This window comes from Ceratina calcarata, unplaced genomic scaffold (genome assembly GCF_001652005.2).
Source record: "Ceratina calcarata isolate Rehan_Ccalc_2016 unplaced genomic scaffold, ASM165200v1 scaffold369.2, whole genome shotgun sequence".
Taxonomy (NCBI): Eukaryota; Metazoa; Arthropoda; class Insecta; order Hymenoptera; family Apidae; genus Ceratina; species Ceratina calcarata.
The window spans coordinates 822,368-836,599 of record NW_017160008.1 but is presented as its reverse complement, the minus strand read 5'-3'; the positions used below and the strand labels follow the sequence as shown (position 1 = coordinate 836,599).

Below are 14,232 nucleotides of genomic sequence, written 5' to 3'. Positions count from 1 at the left end.
ATAATTTTTATAAAAAAATATTATTATTTGTACATTTGCCCAAAAGCAGTCAAAATTACTTCCTTGGGCAATCTAGTGTTAATGTCGTTCTTGCGCATGTCAATATTTGTTTATCGTTTATTCAAAAATTAATGAATTGGGGTGTCTCACCCACCATATTCCCACATCGCACCATTGGATTTCCATTTATTCCGATCGCTACGACAGTTTCTAAGTGACAAAAAAACTGGAAAATTTGGACGATATCCAAAATGCCATCTCCAGTTATTTTGCTGAAAAACCAATTGATTTTTATTGATCCGGCATTGAAAATTTGCATACAAGTTGGCAAAAGGTTATTGATAACGAGGGTGATTACATCATTGATTAAAAATAAAAACTTGTTAAAAATTTATTTGTTTGAATTTAATATAGAAAAGACGACATTACTCTCCGGTCCCCATAATACGTATATAAGAACTTGAAGAGAGAAACGCATTCTTCCATCTTTCTTCTATTTTAATTAATTGCAGGTCTAAGGGAACGAACAAAGCGGGGTTGCGATAAGAATAAATTGAATAAGATCGGAATTTAAATGCGAACTCGACGTAATCAAAGAGAGTAAGAGAACCTCGGTACGTTTTTGCATAAAAGAAGAATCTTTCGGCACGGTCATTAATACTAATTAATTAAAAATTGAATTTCAATTAAGCCGCGAATTCAATGATTTCGTCAGATATTGTTATTTTCAATTTCCGTTTTTCCATACTCATTGGTGCAGTAATCTTGTAATTCCTGAAAAGAATTAAATCAAGCGCGTTGCTTGTTAAATGACGAGAGTGGTTCGGGGATAAACGATTTGCAGCGGATGTAATTTACGCGGGTCGGGCGAAGGGGCGCGCTCGGAAATTGTCCGAGCGTTTGTCATCGACTATCTACGACGCGTTGTCGCGTGGCACGCGTGTAGATGTGTGTACGTTTTTAAAACAAAACGAGAAAGTTTGGAGTCGGCCGGTGCCGGCTTTTCGCAGTGCAGTTTCCAGGCCGTGTGATCGATCGTGCGACGACTGCATCCAGTTAACGTCATTGCGCGCACCTGGACGAAATTTCGGCCCCCTCCCCCGGTCGCGGTGAGAAGAAAGGGTTGCGTCGGCCGTTCTCGGTGGACCGCGAGCGGATCGTCGATCGCACCCGGTGTCTCCCGCGTCGGACTAACGCGCTTGTTCACCTGTCACGGAATGGGAAATCGCCCTCGTGGAATTTGGCACGCTGGGAATGCGCAGAATGGAACTCGGTTTCTCCATTCGCGTGCCGCCACTACCGGAGCTAATTAGAATCCCGACGTTAACGATTATTATGTCGAACGGTTGGCCAGTTATTAGCGTTCGCTTCGAAGAACGCTAATGACTGTGTTAGAGCATCGGCGAATCGCAACAAGCTTGATAATTGAACTTGGTTCCGCCGCTACTGCTCATTGGGGCGAAACAGGCTTCCACTTTTCGTAGGCCTTTCGCTCTCTTTATTCTCGGATTTAACTTTGAAGTCACGAAGCAGATGTTTTTCCACGAACCTACTTCGAGGAGTAGAACTGCAATCTTGAAAATTGAAAACTTCTGCTGTACAGCTTGGCTGTAAAACAGAGGGTTAATTTCTTTCTGCTTTGGAATTCGTTCTGCTTCAAGCATCGCTTATTTTTGTGAAGGAAACGTTCTTGCTTTCTCGTTTCATTTCCGTTGAAGCAGAGGTCCGCGTGCACGTCCGCTACTGCTTGCTCGTGGTTATTCTTTTAAACGCGGTACGTGGAACGGTTGTTTTTAAATTAATCTTACGCGGAGTCCGGTTCGCTGATAGCAAGTTAACTCTGTACCCTGCGGGTCGTAACACAGAATAATATTTCATGTATTAAAGCAATGGCTGTCGCGCGTGATAAATTTATAAATTCGATCGTTCTAACAGATTTCTCCCCGGCTCCAAACGTATTTTACATTCACAAATACACTGCAACGGATTCAATCAAATACGATATAAAGGAATAATTTTCGAATCGTTTACGAAACGTTATAGCAATATTTTAAAATCCGAGCTTTACCGTTGAGCTGATGGAAATACGTGTTTGGCGTGTTTCGTTATACTCAATAATCCGTTTAGAATTTCATCCGTGTCTTGAGCAATAAAAATATAAGAAGTTTACTTTAAGCTGTGTAAGCATTGCACACAAAATTTTACATTAAAGAAACCTTGCTAGTCGTACATAAAAATTTTAATATACGTAAACCTTACAAGACATAAACGTATATTATTTATTTATTTATGTACATTCCACCGTGCGAAGTAAAATACAGTATGTTAATTTTAACTCGGGCACCTAAATTATTTCTGTTTTTATTAAAGGTGGTAAAAAATGAGTAAATAGGATGTACATGGTTTTATGTCGGAAATAATTTAGATGCTCGATCCTATATACATACAGAGAGATAATGCTGGCACTTATGAAAATCCGTACGATGTCTGAAGCAGCAAATCTCGTTCATCAGGTTAACAGGTCAATCATTCATGGGCGAGATCCTTATGAATCGGAAAACCTTGAAACCGGGACCGAATCACGTCTGTTTATCAATGGCCACGCTGACTGCGTCCGCCACCGGGAACGTACATTCTGGCGTTTCGCCCATAAACCGTTTCGTTCCCAGGCAAAGCGTCACCTTCGTTTCTAAAATATACTGGCATTCACTCCGCCCACGCACTGTCACATACTAAAATATTTCAGGACCGTATTGTCACGGCGGCGTGGCCACCCCTTTTCGTGTTCTTGTTTTTCCGCGGTTGGAAAACGAAAATCTATTGAATCCGTACCTTAGACGAAAACTAAACAGTAGAATAAAATTCCAGAAATGAAAGATTAATTGATCTGATTTCAATTAAATCCGAGAAAAGATTCGTTTGCAATTAAACAAATGGCACGGTTGGCTTAATTCACTAGGCATTCGTTAGCGGAAGCAGCGAAGAGGAAATCGGCTTTGGAAAGTAGGTAATATTCGAGCACAGCGGTTTTTATTTTAATCATCGTTATCGCGAGGACAAAAAGTCGTCGGTTCGGTTCCGGTAGAACGCTCCCAGCCGGGGTAAGTTATTCGCCCGTTCATTTTGAAGAAAGCACTCCCTCGCGATCGAGGCTCTCAGCCCCTGAATCGTTTCGTGACGGTCGAACGTTACGGCTCGCAGGAGCTGAAAATTTATAGGTCGTCGTCGCCGAGCTCTGCTAGATACCAGGGACGCTAAACTTCCATGTGCTCTGGCCGGAAGATTAGCCGAGTCCATTAAGATCGTTATCTGCCCATTAAAATCTTAACCGCCTTATAACCAGCATAGTTCATGACACTACGCTCTCGCGATTCCGAGGTCCTTGAGGATTTCGCAAGGCAGACGCGCTTATATCTCCCACTGCAAGGCTAAACGATATATGTACACAATTACTTATATGGTTCTATTTTCTATACATATCTCGCTTTTTTCTGTTGCATTATTTTACACATTATTGAATATACAAAATTTGTTACGGCTTGAATTACGTATTAATGAATGTACAAAATTTGTTATGGCTTCCATGTGCAAATATTGTTTCATTCGTTGTTTTATGATAACAAACAATGGAGGCAATTGATTATGAAATTATTCGTAAACAATCGCCCACAACGAATAAATGATTCTTTCACTGAAGTACGCGATTCGTCGAAAGTGAAACAATCGCCTCGGGTAAATATTTAGTTATTTGGTAAGTAAATCTATAAACGTGGCTTGTATCTGCATACTGGGCATAAATATGCACAGGCTTGTTTGGGAATAACGTTCTATTAAATTGCTTCTACCTCTGATACGTTTTATTAACATAAAGTCGATGCTTGTTACTGACGCAAGTTCATCGTTGCGTTGTTTCGACTTCGTCTGTGTATTCGGTATTCGAGTGTGCAGGCGGAATACTTAATTTGTATATTATTTTACATAATATTTTTCTTGAGAGTGAGAAATGCTCTCATTTTTATTGGATCCCCCACGACAGGGCACACGAGATTTTCGAGACCTTGTTGCTGTTTCCCCTTCTTTTCCCGAACACTTGCAGCCAAATGGCAGTGGAAGACTTTGGACTTAGACCTCGAATCAAGTGTCGTTGTTCAGTGCGTATGTGAATAATTCCATCGTTAACCTTGTTCGCTTCCATTAGGCTTGATAATTCACCTCGACGTTCCCACGTGTTTAAATAAAAAATATCGAAAAATCTCGTGTGTCGCCGACGTACATCATCGTCATTCGTCGTTACGAATTAAGGGCGGGATATAGATAGATCGAAGTAAGAGACGAGCGACGCGCTGCAACCAGAAATTGGTTCCGCGCGATTTTCTCGTCGTTGATCCCACGGAAAATACCAGTCTAGCCGAGAAAAGTGTTCACCCGCGAAATAGAAGTGTCTAGTATAGAATCTTCAGGTGAATAAGCGGCCGGCGAGGCCATTAGTGATATCTTCAACTGCAAATAGTGATGTCAAATTTATTTCTTTTTTTCGAACACATTTAATCTTGAGTTGTCTCGAAACGGCGAGGGTACGCTGTGAAGATGTGCTCCACAAACCGTGTTTTCGTTCCGCCGGTGAATCGTCCGGGAATTTTTTATGCCAGCTTTGTGTTTGAAGTGTCCCTTCGGCAACGCGGATCCTCAAACATTTACATTTGCGTTTCTTTAAACGAAAGTTACACGTTGGAGAATTTCCGACTTCGCGCGTCTCAATGATTAATCATGCACTTTGCCACGAGAGCAGCTTTCATCAATATGTCAATGTTACCGCCACGTCGACGTAGGTTTCCCGAGCGCAAGAAAAGGTAATGACCGCTTTCTGTGGTTAAAATGTTTTCGCTTGTCTCGCATAAATAAAAATATTAGAGTGACTAAGTATTTTGTTCAAACGACAAAATATTATATGTGAATTTCAAGTTTAACATCGTTTTTGTCTGAAATTTGGCTGTTAAGACATCATGGTTTCTCACAGTTTGTACAAATTTAAATAAACAATGATAATTTTTAAGGTACGTTGGGTGTTTGGTATCAGAGACAATTTTTTGTGCTTGACCTATCCACATTTTCTTTTCGACTTCATAGTTAGATTGTAAATATAGAACATTAGGGAAGTCGGAACGCCGAATGCGCGGGCATGCACAATCACATTTTTGGGATGCTTCTGCCATCTCACGCAAGCTCCTGGAAACCATTTCATAAGCGCGTCCGACTTTGTCGACGCCATTGCAAGCTCTAACAGTTCCATTCCTTTTGTTTTAATAATTGTCCAAAATCAGTTGCCAATACTTTTCCTTCATCGCACGAGATTTAAAAAAGCGACTACTATATTAATTCTAAAAAAACTAATTCTATAAAAGATTGAAGATTTGTTTATAACTGATTAATAAGATTGTACTATTAAATTTGAACTATAAATATTGCTAACAGAAAACCGCAGATCCGTCTCAGTAAATTGGAAGCAGTTCAAACCTTGCCAAATAGTGCCAGACAAGGGAAATAAATTCAGCTATCTTCGACTTGAAATTGATTGAATAGTTTGCGGTCAATTCACACCAGTGCAGTGCACACGAGTAGTGGAGATCGAACAGACTTGCTCTTGAAGATGAGCGGAGAACGTGTGCGGATCAGATGGGTTGAGGGTTTCATTCAGTTTCGTTGGGGAATTTGGCAAATGGGCCTTTCGCGTTTTGGCAGCTGTCCTAGACAAGCTCGAGTACACCGCCGTTCCCCACGTGCTTCCGGTCGTTCCGCGAAATTGCCCGCATTTGTCAGACACGTTGGCGTCTCGCGGTGACCGTTAACAGAGTCATTCTGCGGCTCTGGCTTTGCGGCCTCCGTCGATTCAGTCTGCATGCTACCGTTTTTTGTCCCGCCTAATCTTCTTCCAAGGACTTCTTACCAATTTTTAAACAGATTCTTACGAACAGATCTCAGTTGAAGACCGCACTTTCGTTTTGAGAAATACGCGTTTTGCAATTCTATCATTGAAATTGACTTTTATTGTACTTCGGGGATTGAACGAACTCGCGTTAACACGTGTACACAGTTTTCAAGGGACTATCATCGGTTCGAAACAGAGTCGCGCGAACGGGAATTTAACGAACGCAGTTCAAAAGCAAAAGGAAAAAACGGTAACTAAATGCACACTATGTATTGACCCAGGTTGAGGTTGCCTGCAGGTAATCGCGATACCACCCCTCCCGCGTGGCACCGTTGCCACGAACACACTCGTGCATCCACCTCTGCACGCTACGCACCCTTTTGTTGCTCATTATGTTAATCGTAGACACGGGAATGTCTTCGACAACTGTTCCATAGTATTACCGCAGTGCAAATGGAATTTAAATAAAACCGTTTAAATAAAAAGAGTAATTTTCTTAAATTTGTTCCTCTATCGCTTCTTAATATAAATTAATTTCATCTGTTCACTTTATACATAGATATTACATTTATGCATAGATATTACAAAGGGCATTCCAGTATTGGTGAAACAACCGAGAGTGTTTGTACATGAGAAAATAAGGTGAAAATATGCAACAAATTTTTTTCACTTGAGACCTCGTTTTCGAGAAAATACTTATTTTCTCATGTAGAATCAACCCCTCCATGGTTGTGTTATCAATACTGGGACACCTTGTATCTATACAATCATATCCTATGAGATATATTTTATGTAAAGATGTTTTTTGATATTATATGATGTTGCATTCTTAAAGACGTGTTCCTACATAAGATACGCCGTAAAGCTATGATGCTGGAATAGTTGATGTTGACGAGGAACGTGCCTAACGGGTCGATGTACGCGATACTGTGTACAGCTTGTCAGCGATTTCGTGCCACTTTGTTAACGCGTGTTCCACATGACTCTCGGGTAGCATTTGGTTTTTCGTTGCCTTGGTGCCTTTTCACATTATCCAGATTTCGTTGTCAGGTTTTTGATCTCCGGTTAAAAACACGTGTTGGTTGCATACCGGCCGATAGAACGCTCATTATTCACGACACTCTTTTTCGTTGCTATTGATTTTTTATGCCACTGGATTATACACGTGACCAATCTCGTATCGAATAAAATGAGCATTATTCCAGCCGGTACGCAGCCAACATGTGTTTTTAACCGGACGCCAAAAACCGGACAATTTGAAAACGCTCTTACCCTCCATTGATGATCATTACACCGCAAATACGCTCGCAACCAGAAATTGAAATATTTTACCGCGTTAAAATAATGAAATATTATTATACAGCAATTCACAGATTCGATCAATTATGTTTAAATAAATTTTGAGGGAATGTTCCAATATTATTAAATATTTATTTTATTTTTGAAAATTATCAAACACCTCGCAATTAAATTTTACAACAGCATTTGAATGAATTTATTCTCGTAGTCCAGAATCATTAATTGAAGCGGTTTAATTATTTTATTGAGCAAATGGTACTGTGCAGATGGGTGACACGGGTCACGGGGGTATCGTTAGTAGAGATATAATTGCCGGTTAGCCTTTTTCTAATCGGTACCATCTAGCATATCTGCCGTTATGTTGGAATCAGCATCGACGCGTGCCGTGCATGTCCGGCAAAACTCGAATACTGGGGCACGGGGCGTTAAGCTAGAAGGGTGTGCGTGGGGTCGGCGACATGCGGTTTATACTGTTGCAAAGCGGCCAGCCTGGGTGCAGGCGACCGTTCCACAAACCGACAACTTTCTGCTACGTGCCAGTGAAGGCCTATAGCGTGGTTGTTCCCTCGTTGTTCAGCCTTCGCCGTTTTGCCTTAAATTCAATGGCGTAACGTAACGACACCGTGGCCCAGATTCTCTTTTCTGAATTCTTTCGCACGGATAGAAACTGATAAAAATTAATAACAACCGATAGATACCTGTTTAACATAAATTTTTATATTTCAAGGAATTTCAAAATTACATTTTTATGCTTATATGTGATTTTGTTTAATACGTTGACAACGGTTCTGTGCCCCGCGTCGGCATGAACTCGCTCAAAGGGGTAGAGAATGTCGAAGGGTATCCTTTGTTAACATCGAGAGCGATTTCGGTTCGCTTGCTCGAGGAATGGCATCCGCATTTCCATTTGGCCACCAAGATTCTCTACCGTCGAACGGAAGAATGAACTCGGTGGAAGGGGTGAAAAGGTAGCGGGTGAAAGGAAAGACGAAATGACACACTAATTCAAACGAGTTCCTTGTGAAAGCTTTCCTGCGGCGACCTTCTTCGGGAATTGATGTTGCCGCTGTTTAGGAACAGCCGACCCAATTTCCCGGATACAAAACGTGACACGCGAGACGTACGTACTTGTACGAGGGGTGAAAACAGATTCTTTTAACGAGGTAATATGTACGCAACCTGCGACATTGCCAAGATTCGCGACTTGCATCTCACGACCCAGAGAATGAAACAAACATAAATTATTTTCTCTATTTCATTGTGACTTTGCATATGCAACTAAGATTTTTAACAAGAATATTTATTCTATGGTTGCTACAAGTGAATTATCTTTGGAATAGATCATTGATCTCCTAACCAGATAGAAAATGTGGTAGTTAGTTAAAATATGCAAGCTTAGTCATTAAGAATCAGTGATTTTGAAGTTACGATATTTTACTTTAAACTATGACCTAGACTGATTCTTATTGGGAAATTAACGATTTTAAAAGTGCAGAATTGCATTATCAAAACAGGCTGACTTTTCGTACAGTCATTTATCATCTGATTATGAGATTTTAGTATAAATATTTTAATTACAACGAAAGCGAATCGATCGCGGGTAGGGAAAAACTCGGGAATCGGATCAAGTCCATCAGTAGAAAACGTGGCTGACCAACCACGGATACGGTCGCTGCTAGCCACGGGCAACGCGGCTCGTCTACGGTAGGTCAGTAGTGAGAGTCAGTCATTCCGACGCCGTGCTACCATTCGCGTCACCCATTGGCCGAATCCCGACGACAGCTTCTCTCGAGGGCCACGCTGACACGCGAGTTCAGATCCCGGAGATCTGATCGGTCACCTTCCCAGCAATCCTCTTCGTCACCTCCGTGGATAACAAACACGTGCCTAAAATTCAGCCGATTTCTCCGTCACGCGACGCGACTACGCGACGACGACGTGTGGGTAGATAATCGGGAATTTGATCCGCGTTTCATTGACCGCTGTATGAATGTTGGTTTGAGAGTGTTTAGAATTTCATTTCGATATGAGAACGAGAGTAATTAGATCGAATCTCCTTCGCGAGCAGTGGTGGGAACGGACAGTTTCTCTTAAAATTTCAGTAACTGTTACTTCTAATAAAATAACTTCCTTCAATTTTCTTCAAGGCGTTACGCGCAGCGAAGAACATCTTCGAACTTTATACACTTAATACTTCAATTCTTCGGTACGGACATCCTTTTTATCTGATCCAGTCTTTTATTATATTTAAACTGTTGAGATAGAATTTTGCTGTATGGGATTAAAATAATTGAAAGTACGTCGTACTTCATCATCGGTTCAATTTTCTATCGGTTTTTCTTTTTAATCTTCTTCAATCAATTTATCGCACGCGGAGCCAAGGATCGCGGGGGAATCGATCGACGCTTTCCGATGAGAGGCTCGCCACGACTTTAACGATTCGATACGAGCGGAAAAAGTTTTGCGAAAGTGGTCGGTCTATTTAAAAGCTCCTTAGATCTTAAAGCTACAAGACGTGCGCCAGTTGGAAGAGAAGTCGTTTCGAAGTGGGCTGTTGCGTTCTTCGCGACGAACTAACCGGGGAGAAGGAATGAAGTAGTTCTCTCAAAGCGGCCCTTCGAGAATCGAATTATCGTGATCGCGAGTGGTTCCTGCAGTTTCCTTTCTACGCGATTCTCGTCAATTAAACGCGTTCTAACGTCTGGTACTTCTATTTTCTTTCCTACACAGTTAAAAAGTAGGCGTTTTGAATGCACGCGTGACTAGTGCGGGTGAAATTAATTAGGATCACGCCCTATCGATAGAAACCGATGACCTATACGACGCAAGACTCAATCGTGTCCAAAAATAATTAGTGTTCATATCGTTTCGCCATGGCTATGGTCGGACTATAGATTTTTACATTATAAGAAATTAAAAAATGCAAGTACAAATACGTATACAAATTTAAAAACGAAACGTGTTAAAGAGAACCGAATGTTTATTCAGATTTCATCTTTCGTGTTTGTAAAACTTTGATTTTAAACGAGGTTTTGCCATCTATTCTGTAAAAAAAAGTACGTAACTAATGCGCTTAGCTTAATCTGAATATCGCAGGGCGTTATAAGGGGATGAAACGAATAAAAAAAGCGGAGATCACGTCGCACGTGTTCCCGTCATTAATTTCAAAGAGACGCGTCAGGGTCGGCGACGATTAGTTTAGGCGGGTTCTAAAATCGGTAGACGTCAGGACACGTAAGACCCGGCGAGGGTGAGACGGCTTCGAAAAGTTTCGCAGCGTTCAAGGCCGTCGCGTATCGACCACGGGGTTCCCTCGATCGAGGGAAAGCAGTAACAAGCGATAAAGAGTTGCGGCACTGCCGCGAATCGGGGTTAGCGTGCCGCGAAGCTGGTGGACCCTTTCTTCGTATTTTCTGGTATTGACCGGGGTTGGGCGCTCGTGCCGCGAGCTACCGTTCTGCCATCTCCCGGGGGGTTGTTTCAACCCCGACAGAAAATTAAGTTTTAGGCGGGAGACAAAATATTTTTCCTGAATAACTCTTCTTGCAATCAGAAGAAATTCGGAATCGAGAAATTTGAATGCAATGGTTGAGTGCAAATTGCAACAGTGATTAGTTCACACGTGCTGAATTCTATTCTCGAGTCCATGCGGTCGAGTGGGTTGAGTAGGTGATTTGTCTGGTTAACGCGGTGGTGAATGATTACAGTGAAGACAGATCTCCGTGTGGATTGTATTCTATTCATCTTACGTGTGTAACGGCGATTTACTCGAGACTGGACAGTCGCCAGCTCGATCAACACGGTGGTTCGAGCACGTGGTGGCTCGACCACTGACTGACCATATTTCTACTGAATTTCAAACTGAATTATTTCCTTTGCTCATTTAATTACTTTCCTTTTTATCGACTTGCTTTTTAATATTCATCGAACTTTTGGTGAATGGGAATGAATTTTGTGGTACATTGCCTGATCATTTACGTTCATTTTCCACCTTTGTACGTCGTTCTCGGTGCCGCCACCCCACGGTATTTCCCGGAATCAGATCTATTTTCGTTCTGGGGGTGACGGAGGGCGTGGATGGTGGTTAATTGGTCTACCGTGTGTGGCCGCGTAAAAGTCTCGGTATAAATGAATGTTCGAGAGTCCGTTCCGGTTCGAGTAGCCCCACTCGTCGATTCGTTTATACTTGAAAACGTTTAAATGTTTCAATCGACAAGGTCCGAAGTATTCGGCTGAAAGCGAAAGCGCATCGACACACGATTTCCGCTTAGTTTTTTCCCTTACGAGGCGGTTTGCTTTCGTGCTCTGGTTTAATAGGTTTCAAGGTTGCTCGGTTGCTCCACTTTTCAATTCTTCGATCCTCCCCCTTCGAAACCAGGGAAGGACGCAGAGGGTTCGAGGATTAAACGAGGAAAGTTGGCATGGTTTCAGGGATTTGAGCTTCATATAGAAATCGTGATCCTTTTTAGAATTACGTTCAAGCTGAAAAACAAGACAGAGTGCGTATGTTCAGTATTTTTTAAATTAGATTCGGCCGATTTATCAATCGGCCAGGGCACCGCATCGATATGAATGCTTGTCGATACGGTGCTTGTTCAGCGTTCATTCAGGCCGAATACTCGAGTGAATGCACCCTCTTAGAAGCCCGACATCCAGCGATCTCTTGAGCGGATGGGCTCGTTAAAACTCGGTTCATTCTTTGGAGCACAATCCGATGATCAACGTCGAGTAGACGTTGTCCTTGCGTTTCGATCTTCCATCGTCTGTTCTCCGAATTTCTCGCGACTACACGTTCCGCGTCGTTTTCCGCGGTGCTGCCACCAGGCGGTATCCAACGACGATCAGGGGAGAGGCACAGGGGCGAGAGAGTTTCGTGGTGTGCTGCGCGGAGTGAGTCGGCGTGATCGTGGAACGGAAGGAAGACCGTGTTTGGACATTGGCGTGGACGCTGTCGTACACGTTGTCACGGTTTTCTTGCTTCTCTTCCCGCTTCTCTCGCTTCCTCATTTCTCTTCCTTCTCTGGCCTGTCTCGCGACGAACAATTGTTCTTCCGGTCTCCGTCTATGTGCATGTTTCCGTTGTTTCGTCGCATCGAAAACTCGAGTAAAGTAGAATGTTCGGACGGACGGGAGTTTGCACGTGAGTCGGTCGCGAATGGGTGGCTCGGAGGTGTGTCGTAGGGTAGAAGGTTAAAAGAGGGATCGGTCGCGTGCGTGCATGAGGTCGAGAGGAGCTGAAGGAATCGGGTTACGGCCCGCTGATCGTGTGCGCGGCGTCCGTAGGACACTTGACGTCTTCTGGAATCTTTTCGCCTCACGAAGACTGCGAGTCTCAAAGACCACTGCCAAGGAGATTAAAAACGTCTTGAAGGAAAGAATCTTTCGGATAAGAGCTCGCGAAGGTAACGCGAGGGCGTGTGAGAAGAGCGTATTAAAAGTGAGAGCCGAAAAGGAAGAGGAAGAAGAAGAAGAAGAGTAGGAAGGAGAAGGGACAGGAGAAGAGCGTGCGGTAGGTCGTGTAGGCGGGAGGAGATCAGCCACGGAGGGCAGAGAGCGAGAGAGGGACAGAGTGAACAAGGTGGGCGATAATCGAGGATTTGAATGGGTGGGCCGGGAGCCGGTAGGGTTAGTAGGCACGAGCTGAACGCGGTGCCAAAGAGCGACGTCGGTCACGGGGATCGGACCCTCGTAATCGGCGAGCCTGCAGCACCGGCACCGGCCTTTCGGTGTCACTCGACGACGACGACGACGACGACGACTTCGGAGCATAATCGCGCGATCGTCCCCGCCCAGCTGCCGCCCTCGCCGCCACCTCTTGCATCGCTGCACATCGCCGACAACAGCTGCGCCCCGATCGGGGACAACAACATCACCGCGAAGCCGAACGTCCTCTCGAACGGTACCAAGGCTGCCGCGACCATGTCTTCGCCGCCGAAGCATCGAAGGGGTTTCGACCCCAACGACGTAAACTCCGGCGACTATCGCCGTTATCGTCGCGTTAAGACGAGACGGTGAGTTTCTCTATCTCTTTCAACCTTCATTGAAACCTCGTCACTTTCCTGTTTTCATTTTTCCTCCGTTCGTGCGGAGCTACGTATCTGCGTGTTCACGCCGAAACGAGCGCACCTTCGACGGCTTGCGATATCCATTTCAACTTGAAAGTTACGGAAGATCTCCAGTTCAAGCTTCGAATTTCTACTTTCGGTCTACTTTCGTTCGGGAAAGGGATACAAGTCGATGGAGTTGCGTGACTCGTTCCGCGTATCTTTTACCTGCCTACAACCCTGTTTTCATGTTCTGCCTCGTTACCCGCTGCAACTATCCTTGGTACCTCGTGTACTCGCGAGCGGAACGGTTCCTCTTCGGGATCACGGTCGATGACCGTCGACTGTGTCTAGGGATTCTATTATCGGTTCCGTTGAATATTACAGACAGACCGTTCCGCTTTCGTCGATGTCAGAATCAGCCGAACGAACGCAAGGATCTGCGAGGCGGGAAACGATTCGTCGCTCTCGAGAATCGCAAATAAAACTTTCTGGCATATTGAACTACAGTATCAATAATTACGTGCCCGGGGAAAATACCACGGAGAAACATCTTGACATACCAGAGACTGATTACACATTTCCGCTGTGCTTCGAACGCCGCTATAAATTTGTTATCGATTGGTCAATATAGAATAACCCTTTGACGATTTCTTAAACGGGTATCGTTCAAATTGTCTAGTCCGTATCGGAGTTAATGATTCGAACCTCGCGAGATGTTAACACTAAATGTACAGATACATTTTGTACATTAAGATACCGTATTTATATTTCTTACATTTGAGCACAACTTGTATTTCAGTTTGGTTAAATAATAATTACAATACAAATTTCGTTTTCTTTTCATTTTTCATTAAAGAATTTAAAACTGGTTATTCGAACGGTGCTTGGTAGGTTAAGGATATATTGGTTATACAGTCAATCCCAAAAGTTTATGCACTTTAGAAACGCATTTTTTAAAAA

General features: G+C 43.3%; 1 protein-coding gene across 15 annotated transcripts in view; it reads left to right on the top strand.

Moving 5' to 3' along the window:
* The window catches only part of shaker (potassium voltage-gated channel protein Shaker), a 154,958-nt gene that overhangs the window by 43,069 nt on the left and 97,657 nt on the right, over window positions 1-14,232 (top strand). The window contains exon 1 of one of the 15 annotated variants that reach the window (XM_026814204.1): window positions 4,132-4,850. The exons of the other annotated variants lie outside the window; for them this stretch is intronic. Coding sequence (XP_026670005.1) covers window positions 4,768-4,850 — 83 coding nt within the window. The 5' untranslated portion in view covers window positions 4,132-4,767. Of the gene's footprint in view, window positions 1-4,131; window positions 4,851-14,232 lie in introns of those variants that run through there. 15 annotated transcript variants of the gene reach the window in all.